General features: G+C 38.0%; 1 protein-coding gene across 1 annotated transcript; it reads left to right on the forward strand.

Annotated features, from left to right (window-relative positions):
• Positions 1-816: 816 nt before the first annotated feature.
• Positions 817-14,687, forward strand: LOC311289732 (uncharacterized protein). Its single transcript, XM_084407971.1, has 3 exons — positions 817-880; positions 1,465-1,593; positions 13,570-14,687. Exons 2-3 carry the CDS (start codon positions 1,503-1,505, stop codon positions 14,430-14,432), a joined length of 954 nt encoding a protein of 317 aa, XP_084264097.1. The 5' UTR covers positions 817-880; positions 1,465-1,502; the 3' UTR covers positions 14,433-14,687.
• Positions 14,688-15,360: the final 673 nt, after the last annotated feature.

The following is a 15,360-nucleotide window of genomic DNA, read 5'->3' on the forward strand; positions in this document are numbered from 1 at the left end:
TTGTCATGGGAGGAGTGCATCCACAACAAGAGTTTCACTACGTAATAGTTGATTACTATTAATAATGGCTCAAGTTAATCTGTGCATGATTTTGTGCAAGTATGAGTTGTAATATTGTATTTATTTTGTATAAATATCTAATTTATCATATATAGGTTGTGTTCCGTTGAGCTAAAACCATCTAACAAAGCTTCAGTTTATGGGTGTTCCTTCAGCTCTTTAGCTTTGGCGCACGCAGCTCAAACACAAATATATGAAACAGAAATATTAAAGATAGTGTTAAAATGTTTAGGCTGGTTTTAGCTGGATTTTTCAGCAGGGTTGGCAGCAACTCATTTGACTCTTGACATCTGAGACTTGAGGTACTATCGATCTCATTAAAGATCTGTGAAATACTCAATTTTTAACTCTATTAATATATTTATTTTTAGTATAGAATTACATTGATCATACATTTATATTTCTATATTATATATTTTTTTGTTGTTGAAATGTACTACCTATTTTCAGGTAATTTAGACTCTACTGTACTTTATATGCCTATATTTTTATATTAGAAACACACCAACTCTTATTTACACTTCAATGTTTTCACTTGTATAACATTCTCTATGAACTCCTACACTATTTTTAATACGGTTTTGCATTTTAATATTGGTATATAAATGCGTTCTGCTGCCAAGATGTAGTCTCATTCTCGTTTATTAGTAGTTTTTAATTTCTCCATCACATAATGGACAACAATCATTTTAAATGGGTATTTCACCAAGAATTCACCATACACGCTTTAGGACTACAGGACTTTTATTTTAGTTTGGCGATATGACGTCATAAAAACTGCGCCGCGCTCCTGCCTCTGTTGTGATTCGGCTGAACGAAGGTTTGTAATTTTTATACGTTTTAATGTATTCAAATCGATGCAAGCCATCCAGACAAATTTATATTTTTTCATAGCAAGCTATGTACAAATTATTAATTGTTATTGAAAGTAACATTTTAATGATTTATCTACATTTAATACTGGTCCACACATTAGTAACAGAAAAGGTGCGTCTCAATTCGCTCGCTATATCGTCAATCGGTTTATTGTAAACACGATTTCGGTCACTGGCGAGTGGTGGTGGAGAAATGGACCGTTTGAAACGCCGAGTCAATCGAATCAAATGTTTAGCGAAATGATTCAGTGATTCGCTGGTCAAAACAGTGCAGATGCAAGGAAAACATAAACATGTAATGACAACTGTAACAAACCAATTTGTATGAAAGTCTCTAGAATTTACATGCCTTAATATTTAGTGTCTGTATAGTGTTTGTTCTTTTTTTAAAGTCCATTAACTCTCACTCTGACTGACTCTTACCAGTGCACTGAACTAGGCTAGATCTGATTGAGACACACACAGAGATTTAGTTTGGATTTATTGTTATTTCTGATAATTATTCTCATCTTATTGTCCAAACACACAGAAAAACTGAGACACTATTGTAAATAGTGACTTACTATTATGAAGATGGCGTTTATTAAAGAAGAGAGTGAAGAAATGAAGATTGAAGAAACATTCAGAGTGAAACAAGAAGAAACTGAGGAACAAACAGGTTGGTTTCATTCTTAAAGCTGAACTCGGTCATTTGATCCTTACTAAAGTGTCCAGCACAACAGAAATGAATGATATTTTTGAAGAATGTCAAATGAGTGTGTGTAACATTAAACCCAATATCTACTTCTGAACTGAAACAAGGAAAACCATTCATTTCTATCGACATTAGAGTAACTACAATCCAAAGTGTGAAAACATTTTACACATTACCATAATACATATATTAACAATCCCTTAACATAATAACAGTAAATATTGAATTATTCAAAACATAAGTAAGGCAATCTTTTAAGGCAATTTTTTTTTTCTTCTTATCTCAAAAGAGCTTCAATGCTGTATCAAACTAGTGTTTTGTTTAAAAAAAAAAAAAAAAACCTTTTTCCAGCCAGTTTTAATGAAAACACCTGGAAACATCAATATTTAACATTAACATAATAACACTTGATATTTGGATGGCAATGGGAGAGTCAGCTGTAAATGTTTATTTAGAAAGAAATGCAATGAATTATATTTTTTTTTGTTTTTTTTTTTACATTGGTTTTTTAATGAGCAATTATAACAGCTAGTTCTTTTATAACAAACTAACAATAGATGTCTTGAAACAGTTTAAATATTTGTTGGTGACACAAACAGTTCAAATGAAAGACTGATTGAGTCAAGTCACCTTCACTTATATAGCGCTTTTAACAATATTGTTTCAAATCAGCTTTACAGTGATAATAGGAAATAACAGAGATCTGAAAGTAACAGATAATGTTTTGGCTTTACAGAAGCTCTAGAATAAAGTTATTGTCCAGTTGAAGTACGTTTTTGATTGATTTACTTCCCTTGCAAAGATCATTAGTTATTAACTTAGGGGCCGCTTACACGACACTGTTTTAACTGAAAACAGAAAACTTTCAATGCGTTCTGGCCGTTCATCTGCAAGACAACAGTATTTGCTCAAGAATGCAAGTTTTGACTTTTTTTTTTAAAAACGTTATCATCTCTGTTAAAAAATGTGAATCCGTGAAAACACATGCATATTACGTGTTTAGTCTATAGGAATGCGCATTTGAATATATATGTGCACAGACGCATGGCCTGCATAATTTTTAGTCGCTTCTCCGTATCCATGTTAGAGCCCTGCACGGGCCAAAAACTCCAGCCCTAACCCGGCCCTGGCCCGTGGTGTTCAAGCCCTACCCGACCCCAGCCCGACAACGCCTGCAATCTTTTCAGCCCGAACCCGACCCGAGACCAACATAAATATCACTTTAAGCTCTCTCTGACACGCTCGCTCTCTGATGCACGCTGTCTCTGCTACACGCAAACACACACACGTCACACGATACTAAGAGGTAAACGTTTATTATAGGCCTGAAACATCATGCCCACAAATATTGGACAGACTGTCCATTACAGAGAAGCATAAGCATGAAGGGAGAATATAGCGCTACGGGATCAAACCGCAAAAAAAAAGTAAATAAACGGCCTACCTTTCTTTGCTTTTAAGTAACTGAAGTGAAGAACAATGTTCAAAACGATGTCAAAAAATAACTCTTTGCCAACTGGCTAATGTTAAATAATATTAATGAAATAATGTTGAACTGTGTGTGTAGGGTAGGCTACACGTACGGTGGTCATCATTCAGTTTATTCACGAGTGCTGTGAAGAAAAAGAACAGCCTCCACTGTTGAAGGCTTCAGAGATGTCCTCCTCTCCTCCAGCGTCCTCCCTGCTGTGCTGAAAACGCGTTCGCTGCTACTGCTGCTTGCAGGTGTGCTCAACACATGACGGGCAAGTCTTGACAACAAAGGAATGGCCTTCGCATGTTGACTCCACCAACCCAGCAAATCTCGATCGTCATATTCCTTGCTGGGGTTAAGGTTGAGGTATATGTGGTCCTCATCCTCCACAGCTGTGACATCACCCTGGGCGACATTCTCCAACTCCAATTCAAAGTCTGACAGGGCTCTCTTTTTTGCTGCAGGTGGCGGAGTATCTGACGTCACCTCTCTAGCTGGCTCCTCAGTCGCATTTCCACTGGTTGCTCGATAGCTTGCGATCCAACTCTTTGCATCTTGCAGGATGGCATTTCTCTCAGTTTCACAAAAAATCCGCAACTGGTTGTATTTTGGCCACAGGAATATTGCCAGCTTATGGAGTGACTGAATCTGGACCTTCCTACCAATCCATTCCAAGTGGCGCGCGCGAATGGTGTCTTGATAAGGCATGTCAGTGCTTACTGGCTGGCAATGATGCTTCAGCTTCTCGTGCCACAACACAACAAGGTTTAAGGTTGGATATTGATCACCTTCCAACTCCCGCTGGGCTTCGTAGAAGGGGTGGAGAAAACTGACCGAAAAATCCAGAACATCTGGGGACACATCAGCCATACTTTGGGCCTCTCCACGATTCTCCAGCTTTTCATGTAGTTCAGCATACACGTCCTTGATAGACTTGAGCGTGAGAAATACAGTGCTGTAACGTGTTTCTCCCATCTGCAGAACGGTCTTGGATAACTGGCTTGCCAGACTACTTTCTTAACAGCCAGCAACGTTCCACCAACCTCTGGGACTGTTACTGACAGCTCAGTGATGTCCAAGGCATGTCGGAGGACCGTGTTGCAGATGTGGTCCTGACAGTCCAAGAGCCGGTAAGGTCGTAATGCAGCAACAATATTCGAACCTTGGTCTGTTACCCACACCACCTGACACAAGCTGCTTCTGCAATTCCTTGCGGACGTTTATTAGTTCCTGGGTTAACTTTTTAAATCCTCAGCAAGCCACCGTTTGGAATGGCCGTATGTCTTCGCAGCAGAAATCCACACACTTGTCGATGACTTGGGATCTGGCATTAGGTGGCACTGGCTTCGAGAAGAACTCGGACATTGATAACTGTCTGCTTGTGCTAGCAGAGTTACTAGCTGCAGCGCAGCCGTGCTCGACATGCCGTTGTAGATGAGATGTTCCTGTTTTTTACTGTCATATGTAAGGATATGTTTGCAGATTCTGCACTGCACATTACCAATTGGCTTATTGTCTGTCGTCGTAATCAAATCAAACATTTTCCAAAATGCAGCTTTTCCCGAAGCATTCGGAACTTTTATTAACTCCCCACGCTCCAACTTCTTGATGCTCTGCATGGTCAACTGTCAGTGTCACCTGTTAATGCACGTGAGTGACGCGTGCGTGTATATGCGTGTTGCGTTTGTGTTGCTTTCTTAGGCGATGTATAATATTTATAATATAATCAATATGTTACAAACCCTTTTAGTCTAGAGGGAATAAGGCGTGCAACATTAAAATATTGAACGCGTACTGGAAAACATCTCACACACAAACCAATCTAGTTTAAGTAAAGGTGATACATTTATTGTAACAATATTTCATACACACTATGTGATGTGTGCTCTGCACGTATATTATGGGCACAATGAATGGAGAGAAGCTAAATAAGCCTGAGTCCGACCCTAGCCCGATCTGTAATAAAAAGCCCGGCCCGAATGGGCTTAGCTTGTCGGGCCCCATCCCGACGGGCTTGCAGACCTCTAATCCATGTGAACTGGAATAATTTTTATAACGTTTTATCTGTACAGGAGAAGGGAAGGGAAAGGAGGCCTTCACAGAGGAGACACTGGTTGACACTTCAGGACTGCGTTGTCGTCGTATCCAGGCGCAGGTCCTTCATCAGATCTGGATATGGCCTGGATCAGGCAAACTGCGATAAACCTAGAGATAAACAGAGGGACTAATATTAGCGTTATGTGAATGCTAGTGTTTATGTTTGCTAATGTGTTTTTAGTCTAGCTTTGAACTGACAGAGTGTGTCTGCTTCCCGGACAATGTTAGGAAGACTGTTCCAGAGTTTTGGTGCTAAATAGGAGAAGGATCTACCGCCAGCAGTCGATTTTGATATTCTAGGAATTATCAACTGGCCAGAATTTTGAGATTGCAATAGATGTGAAGGACTATAATGCGTTAAGAGATCGCTCAAGTACTGCGGAGCTAAACCATTTAGTGCTCTGTAAGTAATCAGCAATATTAAAAAATTTATACGATGTTTAATCCAGTGTTGACAGAACAGGGCTAATACAGAGCAACCGCAAAAACGGAAGTCCAAAGACAATATTCTTAAGATGGCTGCGCGCTTGTTTCTCTGGCGCATAAGGTCTATAGCAATGAATGAATCGAATTTTTCCTTTGGGAGACAATGCACTGTCTGATGCGATACTGTAGTAGACGGGTGCATAGTTATAATTTTCTCCCTGATATTATCAGTCTTATAAGTAAAGAAGTTCATAAAGTCATTACTGCTGTGCTGCTTGGAAACTAGGGATGGGCATTTTTCAAAAATACTGCATTCGAATATTCGGGCTCATAAAATTCGAATATTCGAATATTCGTTTATTTAAATGACGTTTAACGAAAAATACGTTATTTTTTAAGGTATTTTTTTTTTTTTTTTTACGTTTTGTCACCATTTCTGAAGAAGCTTACGATTAGGCAATATACACAACAAGCTTACAACATGTGTTAAAGTTTTCTTTTAATTGAAAACATTAAACAGTAGGCCTATGTGTAAACAAAAAAATATAAGAACAAAATTATAAGCTCAAGCAGCGCGAACGGAAAAAAACGCCTAATAAAGCAGAGTAGCAGATTGCGCCAGTTATCGTACAGAACGTACACATACACTCGAGTCAGCATATGATTATCGTGTTTATATTGTTTCACGTTTATGTTGCAAAGAAAAACAATAATATCCACATGGAGGGACGCCACGAGCAATTTATGCTCGAGTGAGAAAACGCGCTGCGCTGACAGACGTTTCAGAGAAACAAAGATGACGGTGTTCTAGTTCTAAGTTTCTAACAGCACCTTTTCTGTTCTTAAACCTCTCTCTCAAAGAAAACTTAAAGGAAGAATATACCTCAAAATCATTTTACTATTAGATAAGTTATCATCTCGGATCAGTCGCACTACAGCTGCGCTTACCTGCAGTCGTGATGCAGTGATAGACAGCTGTCTTTCCTCAGTCGACTGCTGTTTGGATTTCATGTGATTTCTCATTGTGGTGATGATATTTTAACTCCAGATTAATTAATTAATTTGATCAAAAGTAATTCCATTTTGTAAAATCATTTAGTAACCTCATTTTCGACTAGTAATTCCAAACTTCGCGAGGCAGACGACGACATTATGATAAAATACAAACAACTTGTTAAACATACGCCACAGTGCCACCCAGTGCATTTAATTATAACTGCGAGTTAGTGCTTGAGATTTATCAGGGATTCACTGCATTTACGACCCGCAAAGTATTTACGGCTTCATAAATTCGATAAAATTCGAATAGTATTTTATTTTTCGAATAATAATTACAGATCGAATATTCGAAAATTCGAATATTCGTGCACATCCCTATTGGAAACTTCTGGGCTTGAAGCTTTATTTCTCATTAATTTAGCCACTGTTTTAAATAAATACCTAGGGTTGTGTTTGTTTTCTTCTAAAAGGGTTGAAAAATAAGCAGATCTAGCAGTTTTTAAGGCCTCTCTGTACGTAATTGTGCATTCTCTCCGCGAAATCCGAAAAACACTAGTTTTGTTTTCTTCCAGTTGCGCTCAATTTTTCTGGCTGCTCTCTTAAGAGTGTGCTCATTGTACCACGACATTGGACTATTTTCTTTCGTCTTCTTTAAGCGCAAAGGAGCAACTGTGTCTAAAGTGCTGGAAAAGTGAGTTAAAAGTTTCTGTCGCAATATCGAGTTCTTCTAAGCTATCTGGGATGCTGAGATGATGAAACTGATCAGGAAGATTATTAATAAAGCGATCTTTAGTGGCAGAAGTGATAAATCTAACATATTTGTAACACAGAGTCGGCTTTGCAGCCTTGGCTAAATGAAGTTTACACGAGACTAGATAATGATCTGAGATGTCATCGCTCTGCTGTAGAATTTCAACGGCATCAACATTGATTCCATGTGATGATATTAGATCTAGAGTATGATTACGAGAATAAGTAGGTCCTGACACGTGTTGTCTAACTCCAATAGAGTTCAGAATGTCTTTAAATGCCAGTCCCAATGCATCTTTTTCATTATCTACATGTATATTACAGGGTGTCCGCGGGGTCTTAAAAAGTATTAAAAGTTGATAAATCAATTTACAGAAAATTGAGGCCCTTAAAAAGTATTAAAAATGCCATTTTCCAAGGTATTAAATTGTGTATCATCTTTTCGTTATGTATATTTGTCCAAAGCGGTTGTATGCTAAAGTTTGCCTGCATTTAATCATTGCGTCAGTGAATAGTGGGATTCTATGTAGTTTATTCTACATCTCCTGACAGAGCGTGGAAAACAGTCGGGATTTCAGCGGTCTTGTTTTGATGTAATTGACCGCAGTAACAACGTCAGACAAAACATCATTTAACGCAGGACTTAACTGCCGTGATGCGAGTGCTTCTCGATGTATAAAGCAGTGAGTCCACTTTGCTTTAGGTGCGACTCTCTTGATGAGTGCCTGCAATCCTACACGTTTCCCAGCCATGCTCTGTGCGCCGTCCGTGCAAATTCCCAAGCAGTCCTTCCATTTAATGCCTGCCTCTGTCAAGTACAAATCTATAATCTTGAAAAGTTAATCAGCCGTTGCTCTGTTTGGGATGTACTTGCAAAACAGTATATCTTCAGTCAGCGAGTTTATCAACGAAGCACACATACGCTATTAACAAGCTGTCCTTGGAACTGTCAGTGGCCTCGTCAACTTGGAGCGCAAAGCGTTTCCTTTTTATTTTCTCAATGAGCTGTTCCTCCACGTCATTTGCAATATCAGAAATTCGTCTTGATATTGTGTCATTAGACACTGGGATAGTCTTTAATTTCGTGACACTTGCCTCATCAAGCATAACTGACACTATATCTATGCCAGCAGGAATAATCAATTCTTCTGCAATCGTGTGTGGTTTCTTGCATTGTGCAATGCGATACGCAATTTTGTACGAAGCCAGTTGCGCTTTCGCTGTTGCTGAAGTGGCTTTTGCAAAATGACTTTGCTGCCCACGACACTGATCAAGTTTTCTTTTAAAAAACTCAGTTGGCTTGTGAACATAATTCGGATGTACCGTCTCAATGTGTCTTCTTAGTTTGGTAGGTTTCATGCTGTCTGCTGCCAGCGTTTTAAGACATATGGCGCTTTTCCACTGCATGGTACGGCACGGTTCGGCTCGGTACGGTTCGACTCGGCACGGAACGGTTCGGCTCGCTTCGCTTTTCCACTGCGTGGTACGACTCGACTCGGTACGGCACGGTTCGGTTCGCTTTAGCTCGGTTGCTTTTCCATTGCAGTTAGTACCGCTTCAAAATGGGTGGGACTGATCGTTATAGTTGCCGCCTCTACTACCATGACATCATCGTAAACGCGCCACATTTCAAACGCACAACACAGGGGATGGTGCTCTTGATTCTCGGCATGTTGTGGATGTTTTTAAATTAAATTAAACGTTCTTATAATGGTTTACTATATGGAAGGAAAATTCTTAACGTGTAATTAAACGTTGCGTTCATATTCTGGGCTCATCTGATTTTTTGTACATAGCATAGCCTACTTTATGATTTTAGTATCATAATGATTAATAAATGCACGCACAATTATCCGTGAACTTGATTTGAACAAATGCCTTTCAACTTGTGTGTGCAAAATTCAGAATTAAATGAATGTGCAGCAATCTTTACAAATAGAGAGTCTAGGCCTAATGTAGCCTACTGTTTTAAACTACTGCCATTAAAAAAGCGCATTTAATGTTAAGTTATTATTTTCCATCTGCCTATGTTGATTATGAAAAGTGAACAGCACGAGACGAGTAGAGAGACATGGAGCGAGTCAGACATAATTTTGACCACTTCATTAAGTTTTGTTCACTTTGTTTTCTTTAAAGTGAATTTCGTTTTGTATAAATTGTATCTTAATTGTAATATTTTTTTCATCAAACAATGCCTCCAATTGCCTGGATTGAATAAGATGCAAAATAGACAATTTAACCATTGAGGCGCCCGAGCGGTCACTTGCATTGTACGTTAACTGGAGCGCATCTCATCCTCAAATACACAAAGCTTGAAATGTCTTTAAACGAAATAATTCAAAACAAAAAGAAATAGGCTACTCTCTTATGTAATCCATTATGTGCATTTCTCTCTATAGGCGCGTTTACTACGAATATGGCGATCGTCAACTTCATCTTTGTCATGCACAGACACTGACAGAAAACACTATTTTATAAATAAAAATCAGTGCACGCGTTTTAATAGAATTAAAACTTTAATTGTGATCATTAAAATAATTGAATATTAAATAATTTGTGGCCAATTTTTGCTCATTTATTAATAGTAGGCTATATATAGGCTATATATAGGCCTAATTTTATTAAATTGAACAAGCGCAAAATTCAGCATTCAATCAAATATTCAAAAAGACTTAATAATAATAATGTTATTTCAACATAATATCTCGTTATTTCGACATAATGTGCGTGCAACAAGCAAGATGTGCGTTTGTAAATCCGGGACGCGTGCACTGATTTTTATTTATAAAATAGTGTTTTCTGTCAGTGTCTGGCAAAGATGAAGTTGACGATCGCCATATTCGTAGTAAACGCGCCTATAGAGAGAAATAACATTATTATTAAGTCTTTTTGAATATTTGATTGAATGCTGAATTTTGCGCTTGTTCAATTTAATAAAATTAAAACTTTAATTGTGATCATTAAAATAATTGAATATTAAATATTTTGTGGCCAATTTTTTCTCATTTATTAATTATATATATATATATATATATATATATATATATATATATATATATATATATATATATATATATATATATATATATATACACACACATATGTGTGTGTGTGCCCTCAGCACATGCGTTAAAAATTATCCGGCGCCGCCCCTGACTGCAAGAAACAGTTTACAAGAAACTTTTTAACTGCAAGACACTACAGCGTTGGCTGTTGTCTACTGGCTATTTAAATCTAGCGGGTTTGTCTCGTGCATGGTCTCGTGTCGCAAATACAATGACACTGGTAGTGACGATTCTGTCTGACCAATCAGTGATCTTCAGTGTTTTCACGTCACATTTTAGTACCGGTACGGTACGCTTGGAACCTCAACAGAGGTGGTACCATTTAAAGCGAGCCGAAGCGAGCCGTACCGTACCGTACCATGCAGTGGAAATGCGCCATAAGCGTGCCGTACCGAGCCGAGCCGTACCGTACCATGCAGTGGAAAAGCGCCAAAGCGTGCCGTACCGAACCGAGCCGTACCGTACCATGCAGTGGAAAAGCGCCAATAGTACACACATAGCCCTCTCCTCCTCACCAACCACATTAACAGTGAAGCCGAGAGCAAGATATGCCTCATCATATTTTCGGCATTTAGCTTTAGAATGACCAGCACCTGCCTGTGATGTCTGTGAGACCTCATCTACTGCTTTCCTCTTGCCTTTTATAAACCGATCCATCTTCCATGCGACGTCATTTAACTTGCCAGGTTTTTTTTTTTTATCTCCCGCGCCCCCCTGCTACGTCATTTGGCAGTGTTTTTTGTGTGTTTTTTTTTATGTCCAGGGCGCGCCCCACACTTTGAGAACCACTGCTATAAGTTTTTTTTCAATTGTTTTGTTTATTGGTCTAATCTGGTTTCTGGTTTCTCTTTCAAATAAACCTTGCATTTGGTTAGTCACTCAGTTAATTCTCTTGTACTTCATTCCCACCTTTCTGAATTATGTTGCATTGATAAGGAGTTATCACAAACGAAGACCGTTTAGTTGTGCTATCTTACAATCAGTATAGTAAATGTAAGGTGTCGCCGACGTACCGGTTAAAACTTGAATGGAAAGGGTCTTAAAAAAGGTCTTAAAAGGTATTAAATTTAACTCCATGATTCCTGTATATACCAAGTAATAAAATCACCAACAATTAGGATTTTATCTGCAGCCAGTTCTAACTAATTCTAACAAACTAATTCTAACAGTTCTAACAAATTCTTTGATAAATTCTGTATGGTAGCCTGTACACAGTAGCTAGCACAAATGTCAAGCGTGATTTATCATTTACTCAAACACAAATATTAAACAAAGGTTCAAACATTCACTGATGCTCCGGACAGAAACACAGTGCACTAAGAGCTAGTGTTGTTTTTGGCGGCCTGTTTTAATTTTAGTTTTAGTCTAGTCTTTGTGTCAAGCTTTCATTTTAGTTTTTATTAGTTTTAGTCACGTTCATACTCTTTTTAGTCTAATCAAGTTTTAGTCGACGAAAACTGATGACATTTTAGTCTAGTTTTAGTCGACGAAAACTGATGACATTATAGTCTAGTTTTAGTCATTGAAAATTGTATTTTAGTTTCTTTTTAGTAATGTAATTCTATGTAACCCAGTCAATATAGAATTTCAAACAAGGTTATCTTATTATATTTAGTATAGGGCTGTGACGGTGGCAGTTTTTTTTTACCACCGCGGTAATGGACCAACTACCGGCGGTGGTTGGGGGGTTATTTAAAAAAATAAAAACTCGTTTTATATTTCCACACAAAGATGCGTGATATAGCCTACCACTCTGCGCTTTGAGAGGGATGTGGGACACGAGCAGGAAAGAGACCATCGATCTCTTTATGATATCTTCGTGTTTTCTACTTGATGTAAATTGGTCTGAAGAGCGAATTTTATTCTCCACAAGGGCGAAATATTTAGGCTATGTTTGAGATCGCGCTGCCAGAGAAAGTGAAACAAAAAATCACCCGCGTGTGTGAAACGCGCTTTACAACTAAACTTGACGCACCCTATGTCTAAAATAACAAGCACAAACTGTGTTAAAAAGAATTTGACATGCAAGTACAAATGTAGCCTATCTGTCCTACAGTGTTTTTCTAATTACCACAGTAAAGAATACGAATATAATAGCCTAATTAAAAGCAAACCAATGAAGACACGTTTATAATCCCTTTAGAAAATGGGTGAGACGTGAGTGAAGATTTGGGAAAAGAAACAAGAGATTCCATGCAGGGATGAGTCACGATTTTTGGATATTCGATTAGTTTATTTGATTATAGGATATCGAATAGGTTGTGCGATTATTCTCTAAAATAAAATCTCCATGTTCTGGTGCTGATGCGGTGACGCGTTCATGTAACCAGAGACACTGCCAATAACGCACATAACAGCTGTCACAAAGAACCGGCAAAAGTAATGATTATGAATGTGTCAAATCTATCAATGAGACATTTTAATGGAATAACTAATGGAGTAATATTGTTAAATTCGCTGATAATCGGGTCGGGTACGGTGACCAGATCGCAAACCAGAATTTAAAGCCGACAAAGCTGGGTTCACGCACAACTCTTTCATTCGTCGTGACGTTATAACATTTCGTCTCGTCTCGTTTTGGTCAACGAAAATGAAGAAACATTTTAGCATAGTTTTTATTTTGTAAATCACATTTAGTCTCGTTTTTATTCGTCAATGATATTGCATTATACATGTATTTTAGTCATCGTCACATGACCAGCATTTACGTCTCGTCACGTCTCGTTTTCGTCAGGTGATAACGGTTCGTTGACGACAATATTTCGTCATAATTTTCGTTGACGAAAGCAACACTGCTAAGAGCCGGAGGTGTTAGTTGTATTAGTTGTTTTTCAATTTATTTCAAAGTTTGAAATCAAGCTTCCTTGTGTTGTGTAACCTTAAACTAAAACTTAAGCAACAACATTACCCCATTGTAAAAACACATACAATGAGTAAGTAAAAATTTAGGTGAGATAACCCCCCCCCCCCCCCCCAGAAATTCTGAAAGAATTCAGAAATTCTTGAAGTTTCTCTGCAAAACTGAACAGTTGAGAGTACACTATTTTTCTAATAGGAACGTGGTTGGGAACCCCTGTATGAAACTCAGGTGAACTTGTATTTCTCTTTTTTTTTTTTTTTTTGCCTTAGACCTGATGCAGCTGAAAGAAGAGAGCGAAGAACTGGATGAAATGGAAGAGAAAGATCAGTATGACAAACATTGGGATTTCATAAATGGAGAAAAATCTTTTAGTTGCTCAGGGATTGAAAAGGCTTCCTCACGAAAAAGAGGTCAAAAGACAGGAGCTAAAAGTAATGTCAAATGCCCTCAGTGTGGAAAGAGTTTTAGTAAACATGGATACATTGACATCCACATGAGAATTCACACTGGAGAGAAGCCTTACTCCTGCCAACAATGTGGACAAAGTTTCACTCAAAAAGGAAGCCTTAAAGTCCACATGAGAATTCACGCTAGAGAGAAGCCTTACAAGTGCAAACAGTGTGGAAAAGGTTTCACTGAAAAACAAGGCCTTAAAGTCCACACGAGAGTTCACACTAGAGAGAAGCCTTACACCTGCAAGCTGTGTGAGAAGTGTTTTACACATAAACAAACCCTTGATTTCCACATGAAAACTCACACTGGAGAGAAGCCTTACACCTGCACACTGTGCGAGAAGACCTTCTTACGAAAAGATAGTCTTGAGAATCACATGAGAATTCACACTGGAGAAAAGCCGTTTGTATGTGCTCAGTGTGGAAATGGTTTCAAACGTAAAGAAACACTTAATTCCCACATAAGAATTCACACTGGAGAGAAGCCTTACACCTGCAAACTGTGTGGGAAGAGCTTCTCGCAACAAGGAAACCTTATGACCCACATGCGAAGTCACACAGGAGAGAAGCCATTCGTATGTGGTCAATGTGGAAAAAGTTTCAGTATTAAAGTAAACCTTAATATGCACATGAGGATTCACTCGAGAGAAACTGTTTTAAATGTCAATAGTGTGGAATGAGTTTCATTAAAGAAAACCTTTAAAATATGTATCTGTGAAATCTGTGTATCTATGTTCACACTGCAACCAAATCTGATCGTCCACCTTGAATACTTATTTTATTTGCATTCTTATATTCATTATAATTTGACTTTAGGTTTTTTATTGTCTTTCTCTTTTCTATAGTCAAATATTGAACAATTTCAGTTGTATAGTGACGTCGCTCCATTCTGTATATTGACACCTCAAAAATAAAAAATAAAAGTTTACTATGAAATGCCACAATATGAATGAAAGATTGTACATAAAAGGACATAAACTAAAGATGAATTAAATAATGCAAGTTTTGGTAGCTACACAACCGAAACCTTTCTTCATCTAATTACGTTTTTAAAAAGTTGTTTGTGTCTGTTATTGTAGTACTGTTACTCACTACTGTAAAGTTTTCTCACCGGTGAATGACACATGATGCAATAACGTTGTCTCTGGTCGTCTCGCTTCTGGGGTCTCATTTATAAAACTGTGCGTAGAAATCTTACTAAAAGTGTATGTGCGCCCGAAAGCCAAAAATGGCGTGCGCAAAAAAATATTCAGACTTATAAAACCGTTCGTACGCCAGAACCTGCGCAGAATTCACTTTATAAATCCCAGTCAGCGATAGATTGTGCCCACATGCGTCTCCTCCCCGAAATAACCATATATGGAGTTTACAACGCCTAGTTTTACTATGCAGATCCTTATCTGCATATCATTTGCATATGATTATTCATCCACGTGATAACGTTTAACCGTACAAGACACATTACATTAATAAAAATCATGTAGTTGCCTATCCTTGCCTTGTTTTTGAATAGCCTATATAAATCAAATAGTGTAAAATACATTTCAGAAAAAGTTTTTCCCAATCTTTTCCACTGGGCGAATTGTATTTTTAATTGACAATCTGACA

The sequence above is a fragment of the Rutilus rutilus genome (genome assembly GCF_951802725.1).
Source record: "Rutilus rutilus genome assembly, chromosome: 4".
NCBI lineage: Eukaryota > Metazoa > Chordata > Actinopteri > Cypriniformes > Leuciscidae > Rutilus > Rutilus rutilus.